This window comes from Ictalurus furcatus, chromosome 6 (assembly GCF_023375685.1).
Source record: "Ictalurus furcatus strain D&B chromosome 6, Billie_1.0, whole genome shotgun sequence".
NCBI classification, from domain to species: Eukaryota; Metazoa; Chordata; class Actinopteri; order Siluriformes; family Ictaluridae; genus Ictalurus; species Ictalurus furcatus.
This window is the reverse complement of record NC_071260.1, coordinates 23,396,228-23,409,404: the sequence shown is the minus strand read 5'-3', so window position 1 is coordinate 23,409,404 and position 13,177 is coordinate 23,396,228. Positions and strand designations below refer to the sequence as shown.

The 13,177-nt window shown below is 36.3% G+C and overlaps 1 protein-coding gene across 1 annotated transcript in view; it reads right to left on the bottom strand.

The window, feature by feature from the left end:
• LOC128608957 (inactive dipeptidyl peptidase 10) overlaps window positions 1-13,177 on the bottom strand; it is a 64,235-nt gene that overhangs the window by 2,110 nt on the left and 48,948 nt on the right. Inside the window, exons 15-25 of the mRNA XM_053627199.1 lie at window positions 11,581-11,628; window positions 11,308-11,429; window positions 9,247-9,294; window positions 7,091-7,189; window positions 6,860-6,929; window positions 5,767-5,961; window positions 4,944-4,998; window positions 4,405-4,504; window positions 4,172-4,230; window positions 2,075-2,147; window positions 46-119 (exon numbers count right to left, since the gene is read on the bottom strand). Of these exons, the coding sequence (XP_053483174.1) occupies window positions 46-119; window positions 2,075-2,147; window positions 4,172-4,230; window positions 4,405-4,504; window positions 4,944-4,998; window positions 5,767-5,961; window positions 6,860-6,929; window positions 7,091-7,189; window positions 9,247-9,294; window positions 11,308-11,429; window positions 11,581-11,628 (943 nt within the window). The remainder of the gene's footprint in view (window positions 1-45; window positions 120-2,074; window positions 2,148-4,171; window positions 4,231-4,404; window positions 4,505-4,943; window positions 4,999-5,766; window positions 5,962-6,859; window positions 6,930-7,090; window positions 7,190-9,246; window positions 9,295-11,307; window positions 11,430-11,580; window positions 11,629-13,177) is intronic.

The window sequence follows — 13,177 nt, the reverse complement described above, 5'->3', positions numbered from 1 at the left end:
AGAACATGTATTACTGAGCTCTATTCAGAGGGCTGCCATACTGACCTGTAAAGTATAGTTCACATTATGTATAGATAACAACTTCACCAGCTCTGCTGTGTGTTGGAAGTGAACAGAAGCTGAAAGAAAGAGACGGACAGGTAGAAATAATCTCCTGGTGTGACAACATCCTTAAAGAAAAAGCTATCAAGAGAACCACCAAATGAATTTTTGTTCTCTTATTTTCTGCTAATTTCATATCTTAATTTTAAGTGAATCAGTTGCAACTGTGATGCGTATGATTTTATGAAGTGACTGATCTACATAAATTATATTCTGCATCATGTCACATCCAGATCCAACATTTCACCAGGACAGCTTGGTTATCAGCAAGAACTGCTTTATCTCAATTCAGTTGTCTTAATATTTTTCTCATGCAGAGGTCTGCTTAGCTCTACCAGACCAAAACGATGGACCACTCTGCTATCATCAAGTATTTCTAGTCAAATAACATAATTCAGCCATCAGACCAATGTTGTGTTCTAAAAGTGCTAGAAGTACCACGGTGATGTCCCTGTTTACCAGGAAAGCCATCAAATTGGCAAGTATCTTCTGAGCACTTCTCTGTCTCTATCTCTATGTTTAAAGCAGCGTTCGATCATTCACCAGAAGGAAAGGATGGCGGGGAGAAACTATTACGCCTTTAAAAAGGTCCAGATTCAACTACTGCTGATGCCTTAAACCGTCTTTATTGCCTTTCTGATAATCACTTACGGCCTTAGGTAGTTGGAATGAGCAGCTATAGCTTTGTACCCATTTCTTAAAGCATCTCTGGGAACATGTTCAAAGAGAACTGGTCTGTCAAGATGACAACCTCACTTTGGTTTGCCTCATAAATCACAATCAAATTAGCTTACCTGTTGAGAGAAAGAAGGACAACATGGACAACCAATTTGAGAATGTATCATCACATATTTCACGGACCTCTTCATTTGGTAGTAGTTGCAGACAAAAAAGTTTCCACATTTCACAGATCATTTCACATTCCTTCACATCTGTGGACAATTTGGACTCATCTCTGGAAATCACAATTCCCTACGCTATGCAGACTTAGTGGGGTTTTTAATAAGAGTAGAACTACTAAACTTTCTCCACATCAAACTCATAGAGCACACCACTCCTCCATGGAATTGAATCTTCCATCTCTACTATGAAGAGACTAAGGCCATGGATGAGTATATCCAGGAGGTTCTCCAACAGGGATTCACCTGTCCATTCACATCCCACACATCAGACATATTGTTTTACTGAAGAAGAAAAGGAAGTAGAAGAAGGCTAACATTCGTGTGTCAACTACATTTGTCAACTACGTTCATGTGTCAGCTACGATGTTTGAGCATAATCACTGTCAAAAAAGAGATTTTTGTTGCCTCAGCCATAGAACAATTCAGACATTCATGATTCTTTATTAGAGTAGAGTTGAACATTACAATCTGATTTGGATTAGAGATTGTGAGAAATGGCAAGCATGTGCTATAAATAACTGGTGATGCCGTATGGTCTGATTAATGCCCCGTCCATGTTCCAGGTATTCATGAGTACTTTTCTCCAAGATATGCTCGACAAACAGGTAATAGTATACATTTATGGCATTCCCATAGACTCTGCTACCGTCTCTGAACCTATTCAGCATGTTCACAAGGTACAAAGATAATTATTGAGGACCGGTTATTTGTTAACCTATCATGTTCAATTTAAGCTAACTAGCTTAAATTATTATTATTTTTGTTTAAATTTTTCACTTTTTCAATGCCACAATTTTCAAGCTAGACATTAAAGATCAAGTTCAAATAGCAAGTACATCGGACATAATCTGATTATAGTTAATACCGGATAATATTAACAGGAAGTTCTGAACAGATCTCAGTGCTAGAAAATACAAACAATTGCCTTGAATGCTAAGGTTAGGCCACCTTGCAGGACAAAATATGAATGCCCAATATTTCAGTGGAGTGGGCATTTATCCTCAGCCCAAAAGTATGTATGTAGTGTGAGCTCTGCTGTGGGGTGGCGGCAAACTGAGCCTCTTACTTACCATCAGCTGTGCCATGTAAGATCAGAAACGTCTGCTTCTCAGAGATGCTGATGTTAGACAGCAGGCTAGAGATCTGACAAATACAAATATTCATGCTGTACCACTCAATATACAGATACAATCTCTGAACTGCACCTATGCAGTTGAATAGATTACAATATATTTCAATATGACAGCTAAGTCTAATCTTTAAAGGCTCACTCTTTATATTCCACAATATCATATAAGGCACAATATGATGTTACTTTCTGCAAATAAATATATGATACAATATTGTGATTATATCATCATGCACAACACAACAATAAAATGCAGGAAATTCACTTGTGAATATCAGAATTTACAGAATTTCACTTGTGCTGTTAGTGTATAGCTATGAGCATAGGGGAGTTTTATCATCGAGGAGACATTGTATTGAAGAAGCCACCCTGAAAACTATCCACTATGATATAGCTAAGCTGATTTTTTAGAAAGAGTTTTTTCAACAGTTTCTGTCACAAGCTACACTAGTTACACTACGTAACACTTTTTTTTTGTTCCTGGGTAGTAAGTGTTATTTTCTAATTGCTTATGCCTCAAAAATATAGAAAATGACTATTAGTCCCCTCAAACTTTGCTTTTGTGACCCAGACAACATAAGTCAGAAAGAAAAGTCAGAAAAAACAACATATGAATCAAAATTAACATATTTATACTAAAGTTATACAAAAATGACAACAAAAGATTTGAAGTGAGTAGTTTTTCACTTTCATGAAGCAGCCCCCAAATGTAGTCTTCCATCAGTTTCTCGTTATATTATCCTTGGTGGCGGCATGCAAAGTCCAGTACATCTTGGTGGAAGTGCTTGCCTTGCTCCACTGATTATGCTCCCATGTTCTCCTTGAATTTATTAAGATGAGCATCAACGATATAGACTTTGAGAGATATCCTGCGGCTCATTGTGCCATAGTTCTTCACCGGAGTCTCAAGCAGCTCCACGTAGTTTTCGGCTTTGCCATTGCCACTGCGACAAAGCTGTTCCAAGTCGCTTTCTACTTCCTAGTGAGCTTCTTGGAGAATTCCTTGCAATCCAGCATCTTCTTTATCTGAGGTCTGACAAAGACATCAACTTTGACTTTTGCCATAGACATCTTAGGTCTTAAGTCTTGAAGAAACAGTACTTGAAGACTGCTGACTCCTTATCTAGAGCTGTAATAAATTGTTTCATAAGTCCCAATTTGTGGTGGCATCAGCACCTTACGGGGTTCCACCAATGGCTTCCACTTGATGTTGTTCCTCCCCACAGTGAACTTGGTTCTCTGTGACCAGTCCAGCCTTTTGTAGTGTGAATTGGTGTCCCAGCAGTCCCAAAAACAACGATAGAAGGGAAACTAGGTAAAACTTCCCTAGAAACCCATCAGGAATACCACCATTTTGAAGTCTCTGATGAACCCCCAGCCAAACTCATCATACTTTAAGGCATCCAGTGGTGTCTTGATGTTGTTGAAATCCTCTTTGAGGTCAGGACAAATTTTGAAATGTACCTGTTTTTTTCTGACTTTATGTGAAAGAAAAGATGCAAAGTCACCCATTTTCTCAAGGAAAATAGGTCAATTTCGAAATACCAATGTCCTGGACACAAAAGCAAAGCTTGAGGGGAATAATAGCCATTTTATATACTTTTGCAGTAAAAAGAAATGAGGAAAAAACAAAAAAACAAAAAAAACAACAAAATATTTGTTATATGGTGTTATAGTTAAGAACTGTAACAGACTACATTTACTAAAAACTGTTAGGACCAAAACTGGCATATCAAAAAATTGTGTGAACAGGACCCCAGTGTCCACAGCATAAGTTACACCTATGACATCTGGACCTTCTGATGCGGATTGATAGATAAATGGGTTAAGTATATGTTTTCATCCGAATACCAAAGTGATTAAAAAACATTTCATAATTTTATGTCCTCGCTGTATGACTGTATGGGCCTGCTCAGGATAAAACTGAAGAACTTAAGATGAATCAATGAATGAATAATAATAATAATAATAATAATAAGAGGAAGAAGAAGAAGAAGAAGAAGAAGAAGACAAAGAGAGCCTGCATCACTTGCCTTACCTGATACTTGTGTTCATCCTTGGCTGGGAACCCAAAATATCGCTCTGTAAATGCTGAAGCTTCACAGATTAAAAAAAAAGAAGAGCAGCTGTTTACTAAACTTATTCCAACTCAAATATTTGAAATGGCTTTTTCTAAAATAAAAAAGTTTCTAAAAGGAGACTCATACACTCATAATAATATAGTGTTTGTTAGGTGTGATATTGTTAGTGTTGTAATGGCTTCTGTGGTACCATAGAGTCTCCAGTCAGAGACGGGTGCCATGGCAACACCACAGCGGAATGGAGAGATGTGAGACAGGAGGAGAAGGGAACTTAGGAAGCCGCCATATGCCTGCAGAACCACACACACACACACACACACGTGCAGACATACTGTACATATTCTAAATGTTTGCACAACTCTGCTGAACAATTAGAGTATACTAACGCAACATAGAGCTTGAAGATGGTTTTAAAGTCACAACAACAAAGTATGAAAAATCTATGTAGTTTGTGAGCTTCTACTATTTATGTATTCTGCTGGATAACTTGTGAAAAAACACTGAGGTTGAAAATTTTAAAAGATCCAAAATAATGTTTTTCAAACATTCAAATAATGTAGGGGCATGTTTTTTTTTTTTCATTCCCTTCACATCTAATAACCTCAGTACCAGTTTTGTGGTAATTCCTTAAACATTTGTGAATGAGGAAGGGAGCTATTTCTGTAGTGGAACTAAAATCACATCATGTTTTATTCCTGGAACAGAATAAAATAACTCTGTTCTCTTCACCTTGCCAAAAACACCAACCCTGCTCCCATCAATGTACGACTGCTTCACGAGATACCTGGAAATACAAACAAGATTACCAAAGCTGATTTGATCCGTTAAGTGTGTTACATCAGATGTCCTATCGTATCAGCAAAAGTAGGAGCCATACCTAATACTCATTTTAAAACCATACCATTGTGAATACCAATATAAACAACTGTGATCAAATCACAATAATTATATTCTGTGTTAATGTGGAAACAATAAAACCTTTACGCTATAGTCATTGTTCTGTGCATGGAATGCCCTAATCTTTGTCCGATATTTTGCTTAGCAACCAAAGCTTACTGTTAATAGACTACATTGGCAGAAGAACTGTTTATTGTAAATATAATTAATAATAAATTCAATTATTTATTGAACACTTCATTTTATCATATTGTTTTTGTTGCTGCCTCACTTCATGCCTAAGAACACCCATGATAAAATCACTCACAGCTTTTCATGGCTTATTGAGTGTGGTTCCTCTCAGGGTTTCTTTCTCATATTATCTCAGTGAGTTTGTCCTTGCCACTGTGGCCTCTGGCTTGCTCATTAGGCATTATATCTTTTGTTAAAAGTGCATACAAATAAAATGAAATTGAATCCCAACTTTAATCAGTACTAAAAGAAGCAGTATGATTTTATTATGAATGTAAAATCATAATAAATCTCCTTTTCAGTGTTTTCAGTCACATATGCACACATGATGTATATTTCATACTTAAAATAAGAACTCATGAAGTGTAGCTTGGAAATGTGAGACATGTGAGACATATGAAAAGAGAAATACACTGTCTCTTACTCTACAGCAGTGAGTTGGTCCTGGATCTCCACCACTCCTAGACGTTTGTGCACCTCCTGTAGAATCTTTTGTCCCTGGAAGCCACTGCCTCTGCCATCCAGACGAGCCACAATCACATTGTCTGAGCTCACCAGTACAGAGTCCCAGTCCAGATGGAATTGTTCACTCACCTGCTGACCACCAGGAACGCTGTCACTGAAAACAAATGAGGAAATGCTTGTTGGTATGTGTGTGTGTATTCCACACTGTGCACAGACTGAAAGCAGACTGAACAAAAGTGTCATGAAATCAATAGCAGGTGATAGGTAATCAGTGATGTGCCAGGATCAATAAAGAGCTACCAGATTGTGTGTCAAGCTTCCACAATACCAGCGCTCTAACTGGATGGCAACACAGCTGAATGCTCCCACACACAATCTTGCATTTTATGTTGGGATTTGTAGTATGAGTGTCTACATTCATCATTATTGGTTTTGAATCCAACAACTAAATATCAACGAGATAAAAAGAAAACGGAACTCTATGTTCAAGATCTAAGGGATTTATTTACAATTTAAATCTGTTTTAAAATGAATTTTAAAATACATGGGATACGCTTAATATTTGTAATGAACGAAAAATACACTGTGTAATGTGTTGGAAACGCTTAAAAATGTTCTTTCTAATGTTGTACTGATAATTTATTACATAAGTAACAATTATCAGAACCTTTAGGTAATGGATTACACAATTTCACTAATGTATTCTGCTTCATTTCAATCTTTACTGTATGTTTCATTTTAATGGGTGATTACTGAAATTGAAATGTTATTGAAACATTTTCTTAATGAGAGTTTTTGCTTTTTAGATAAGAATACTAGAATCCTATTATTTCTAGAACTAATCAGTGTACCAGGAAGTCAGTTATAAACTTTCTTTATAACTGTATTGGTTTCAGATTCTACTTTCTCTATTGTAAATGTGAAATGTCTTGTAAATCTGATGCTGGCTTTGGGGATGTTCAAGCTCTTTGTCTTGTACACACAATGGGTGTTTGTGTGTATTTGGGTATGTGTGAAAGAATAGTGAAATGGAAAATAATGGATGAACGTACAGTATGAAGAGCAGAGGATGCTGATTACTCTCATCAAAATCCACAGGGAAGCTGAGCTCCAGTCGCAGTGCTGCAAGCACACAGCTCATTATAACAGCTATCAATATGAACAAATGCATTTCAGTGCCATCTTTAGTGTACTTTATACACAGCCACATATTATCTAAAAAATCATTATGCTTGCACTGACCATAGTATGTCATATCAGTGCTGATGACAGTAATTTGTTACCATGGTTATTGGAGGGTATGATTCTGATTTCTCTGCGGGGGATGTTTTTCTGTTTGAGCAAGTCTCTGAACTCCAGACCAGAATCTACAGTCAAATAACCTACAAAAACAGAAGAAGAAACATCTCAGACATTTAGACTTAACACTTGCTCACAAATCTTCTTCATGGGAGAAATTTAGCATAAGGTGCTTTGGGACATTTTTACAAATCTGCTATGGAAAACATATTAATAGTTTTAATAATCAAATAGGACATAAATCATTGGAATTAGGGATATTAATTTTGTTTAATTTTTTCTATCCAACCCCTTTTTTAATGATAGAAAACCAGAAAACCCAAGTACTAAAACTCACAGAAAGCTAAGGGTAGTTGTTGGACAATCAATAAACCACGCAAAATGTAGTCAAAATTCTTCACCCAAAGCTCAAAGCTCTTTGAAACTTAAAAAATTGTGATGCTGGAACAGGTTTGGGCCCCTTAGATCCAGTGAAGGTAAACGGTAATGCTACAGCATACAAAGACATCCTATACAATTGTGTGCTTTGAACTTTGTGGCAACAGTTTAGGGAATCACCACATAGGGGTATGATGGTAAAGTTTCCACATACTTTTGTCCATATAGTGTAGCTTAACTAAGTTCTATTCTTGTAAAATCTGGTTACCCCTAATGCGAAAAGTTAAAAATTCCATTCCAATGTCTCTGAAAGATGCCCCAGCTACCTTTACATTTATAACCTAATCTACTGTACATATGAAAAACAGTCCACTGTTATGTACAGAGTGCGTAAGTGCTCCCCTCTGTTTATAACAATAACAATCTGAAGGGCAAGCATATCTCCCTGCAGTTCTTGCCTGGTGGCCCACTGAAGCTAAGCAGGGTTGAGCCTGGTCAGTACCTGGATGGGAGACCTCCTGGGGGAAAACAAAGGTTGCTGCTGGAAGTGGTATTAGTGAGGCCAGCAGAGGGTGCTCACCATGTGGTCTGTGTGGGGCCTCAGTCCCCAGTATAATGACGGGGACACTATACTGTAGAAACAGCACTGTTGCAGGTCTTGATTCTCTGTGGTTGTTAAGAATCTCAGGACACTTAGGAAGAGGGGTATACCCTGGTGTCCTGGTAAAATTCCCCCATTGGCCTGTCTCTATCATGGCCTCCTAATAATCCACATCTCTGAATTGGCGACATCACTCTCTCCTCTCCACTAATAGCTGGTGTGGGGTGGGCGTTCCAGTGCATTATGGCTGCGAATGCATCATCCAGGTGGATGCTAGACACTAGTGGTGGTTGATGAGATTCCTTTACTATATAAAGCGCTTTAATTCCTATATAAATGTTATTATAATGTAATTATTATTATTATTAATCTTCACATTCAAACTTAATTAATTATGTTTATATCCATTTGTATGACATGTAACTGTCCAAAAACATGATCAAATCATTTAAAAACAAAAAATAAAAAATATCTTCATTTATGGCTGTGTTGATTAAACATACACATTTGGTGATACACAACTGTACAAGAAAGCATAAAGTAAAAATAGCATGTATTAGAAAACCACAATGCAACAACAATAAGCTTTGTAATGGAACAATAATTGATAGCTACGCAGAACACAATGAGCATCTGTGTTGCCATGTTAAACAGAGTGACTGTGCAATCGGCATGCTGTATAGACCATTGCATACCAAGTGAATGGTGCATTCTCACTGGATTTTCATATGAACTTTCTTTTAATGGTTAATTTACAAAGTTCAATGAGCATACACACTGTGATCCAAAATAGGCTTCCAGGAATACATTGCCATAGGCCTGAAATGCGACTATTGTTCTCCAGTCTGTGATGTGCCTATGCATTAGAAAAGGTCAGAATGTTCCCTAGCTATTTTATTCATTGTTAGGTAAAAAACAAGTACAGTAATTATCAGGCTGAAAATCAAGGCAGTAATTATCTGATCATTTGCAAGGCATGTATTAATTTCATTTCATTCTGAAGACATTACTGGCAATAATCCCAGTGAAGTAAAAGACAGCAGAAAAAGACCAAAAAAAAAATCAATGAAAAGAACAGAAAGTGTTCTCTAATTAGGGTTGTAATTATGATTTAAATCATTTTATTCTTAGTGACTGTGTGTGGGTGTGTTTAATACTCACTACTTATATTGGCAAGCTGGTGCACAGTAGTTTTGGGAATTCCAGGCCCTGAGGAAAGACACAACTTGAACATTTTAACCCACTCAGCAAAATAAATCACTTTAGGTATTTGTGCTAGTTCATTTATAATTAATTATGTCTACACAGCCATACTTCCCCACCGTGAGAATCTACTGAACATTAGCAGTAAATCACTATAATGTGCTTCAAGTCTGATGAAATTAAAGGAGTACTTCAGTGTTTTCTACCTTTATCTCCATTTACTGAGGAAACAACAGAAAGCTTGTGTACTTGAAAGACACCCACTATAGTGGAAGTCTAAGGGAAGTTCTCAACTAACATTTCTGTGAAACATATTCTTGTGAATACCTCTTGAAAATGTATTAATCTCTCTCTCTCTCTCTTTATATATATATATATAGAGAGAGATGAGTTTCTGATTTTAAGATCAGAGTTTGTCAGTTTTCGATGACCATTAAAAAATTAAACTGTGACACTGCAACCTATAAATCATTTGAGGGGAAAAAAGAAAAATGTACAGTAACCTAGTTGCATAAGTGTGCACACCCTTAAACTAATGTTTAGCTGAAGCACCTTTAGATTTTCATTCAATCTTTTTGAGTAAGAGTCATTCGGTGTGGCACATCTTGACAGCAGTGTTTTGCTATTCTTCCTTGCAAAAGCATTCTAACTCTGTCAAATTGGCTGGGCATCTCCTGTGCACAGCCCTCTTCAGGTGACTCCACAGATTTTCAATTGAATTTAGATCTGGACTTTGACTGGGCCATTCCAAAACTTTGATCCTATTTTGGTGAAACCATTCCTTTGTTGGTTTGGAGGTGTGTTCCAGTCACTGTCATCCTGAAAGGTGAAATTCCTCATCATCTTAAGTGTTTTATCAAAAGCCTTAAGGTTTTGCACAAAATTGACTGGTATTTGGAGCTATTCATTATTGCCTCCACCCTGATTAAAGCCCCAGTTCTAGCTGAAAAAAGCAGCCCCAAAGTATGATGCTGCCAGTACCATGCTTCACTATGGAGATGGTGTTCTTTTGCTGATGTTTTTTTTGTCTCATTAGACCATAACACATTAATCCCCATGGTCTTGGGAGAATGGATTTTTTTAGCCAGGCTTGGATGTTTTTTATTTATTTTTTTGGTTAAAAAAGGCTTCCATGTTACCACCCTACCCTGTATCCCAGAATTTGGCAGATTGTTGTCACATGTAGAGAGCAATCAGTTCTTGCCAGAAATGGCTGCAATTGTTTAAATGTTGCCGTAGGCTTCTTGGCAGCCTCCCTGACCAGTTTTCTCCTGGTCTCCTCATCAATTTTGGAGGGACAGCCTGTTCTTAGTAACGTCACTGTTGTGTCAAACTTTCTCTGTGTTCCATGGTACATCCAATGCCACTGAATATTTTTTGTAACCCTCTCCTGATTGATATTTATTCTTGACTGGTCGAACCTGAGCAACCTGTACACAGTTTGTTGAATATCGGAAAACTGAATGACTGAATATGAATTTGTGAACACTAACAAAATGTATGAATTATGAACACTACTTAAAATATCTCTGAATCTCTGAACACTGAAATAATAAAAAAAAATGACCTTCAGAATAAATAAGCACAGATGTGTGGTTTTCAATTCACGCATTCACTTTCAGTAGCATTCAGTAACCACTTTATCCTGCCATTATGCCTACATGCTGCCATTATGGTGTATGAATTGAATGGCTAAATTTAATAGATTTTTTTTTGTTTGCTTCATTGTAGACACCCTGGTTATATAGTCACCTATTTCCAATATTTTCGATGCTCTTAGACTTTCATTAAAACTGAGCTTTTGTCCACAGTGTATAGTGTTGGAAAAACTTATATCTGGATCTAATTTTCATCTAACCCAAAGGAGCACAGTGTGCTGATTTACTGCTAAGTTTAGAAGATTCAAAATCAACAAGTTAAAATCAACAAGTTTCAATTTATGTCTTATTTAAACCTGATTTTCCCAGTTAAAAAAAACAAAGAGATGTGCATAATATGTTGATGAAGAGGGGGGGGAACCTGCACAGTGTAGCAGTACTGTTTGTAAATCCGGACTCAGGATAGCATCATAATATGAGCAGTGAGGTTTGGACAAGGAACATGTCAAACACTCGCGATGAAACAGATCCACTGTCTTCACCCTGGATATACAAGTTAAAACATTAGACCAATCCATATGCAGCTACACACTGTTCAAATGTTCAAATGGTAGAGTAAGTCCGTCAGAACATGATTGTTATAGTAGAGCCCTTATTAATCAGGTGCAGAAGACGTGAATTCTCCACAACTCACCTGTACAGGTGTCTTTGTGAGACTCCGCCCTCTGTGCTGATATAATACCTACATAAATACAAGAATGACAACGAGGCCATCAGCAAATTACTGATCACAGTTATCCATCCAAAAGTTTTACATGTGTTAAGAAAACCTAGTGCTGGATAACATAGATCAGTGTTTCCCAACACCGCGACACCCTGGGTGCCGTCTGATGAGAGCAGGGGTGCAGTGTAAGAATCCTTTGAACATTTTTAAAATGCTAAAATGTGTATAAAACATTTAATATATATGATAAATATTTGGTGTCTGAAATAATAACACAGACACAGAAATAATAAGACAGACACACAAGCGCATAATAATAATAATAATAATAATAATAATAATAATAATAATAATAATAATAATAAATTATATATAAAAAATTAATCCCTCCCCCTCGACCCCCCTCGCTGACCTGTCAGAAGCACGTCAACATCAGTATGTGTAATGTATGCGTGTGTTTTAACCTGATATTTAGCAATGAGCTGATGCATTTGTAGTACAAAAGAATATGGACAGATTTCTTAAAAGAAAAGCTCTTTTAACATTTTCAAAGGGTGCCGTGACTGAAAAAAGGTTAGGAAATACTGACATAGATAACCTAGAACCTATAACATTTTATGAAAACCTAGTAATGACAATAGAATACTGGCATTATTATGGACTTTCAGTAAATACTGTTATTCTGACTGGGGAATAACTTGATGACAGAGTACCAGCAAACAGCATAATCTTACATGAGAAGAAATAAGTATTTAATACTGTCACAATTGTTTTCAGAATATTAGTTTTGATGAATATTTTTCTACATCTCTTTCAGTACACATTTTTTAATACTGAGGCCTTTTAGCATATATTTAACAAATGCATTTCATTTTCTAATTTAGATAATAAAAATTTTTCATACAACCAGGTAGACAGAAACCCCTCTTGTCTGTAAGTGTGTAAAGAAGAGAATCTGTGGTTGTCTATGTTTGTGTGTCATAGATACTCATACACACCAATCCACACATAAAGCCACAATATTCCATAATAATTCTAGGAAGATTAACAGAAAATGTATTAGAGGGAAAAATAATATAAAATGAATATACAAAGTCTACACACCTCTTTAAAAATGGCAGGTTATTATGATTTAAAAAATGAAACCAAGATCTTTTTCCACCTTGAATGTTTTATATCAACCAACAAAATTCAATTGAAAAAAAATAGAACCATTTTAGGGGGAAAAACGTACATTAACAGGGTGCATAAATATACACACCCCCTAATTGATACTTTGTTAACCCTTTCATACATTAATTAACTAAAACCATATCAAGATTCTTAAGATATCTTAACATATTACTGCATGCCATATGAATTTTGAGGGTTATTTTTCTGAATGTCACTTATATTAAAACTCGAATGGTAAGAGTACCATGAATAAAAACAGCATAACATTTTCTTCCTGAGATGGGAAATAACAACCTTTTCCAATGTGTTTATAAACAAAAATTGTTAACATTCAGGTTGAAAGCATTTAAGTTTGTGACCAAAATTATAGAAAATATAATTTTTAATAAAATTT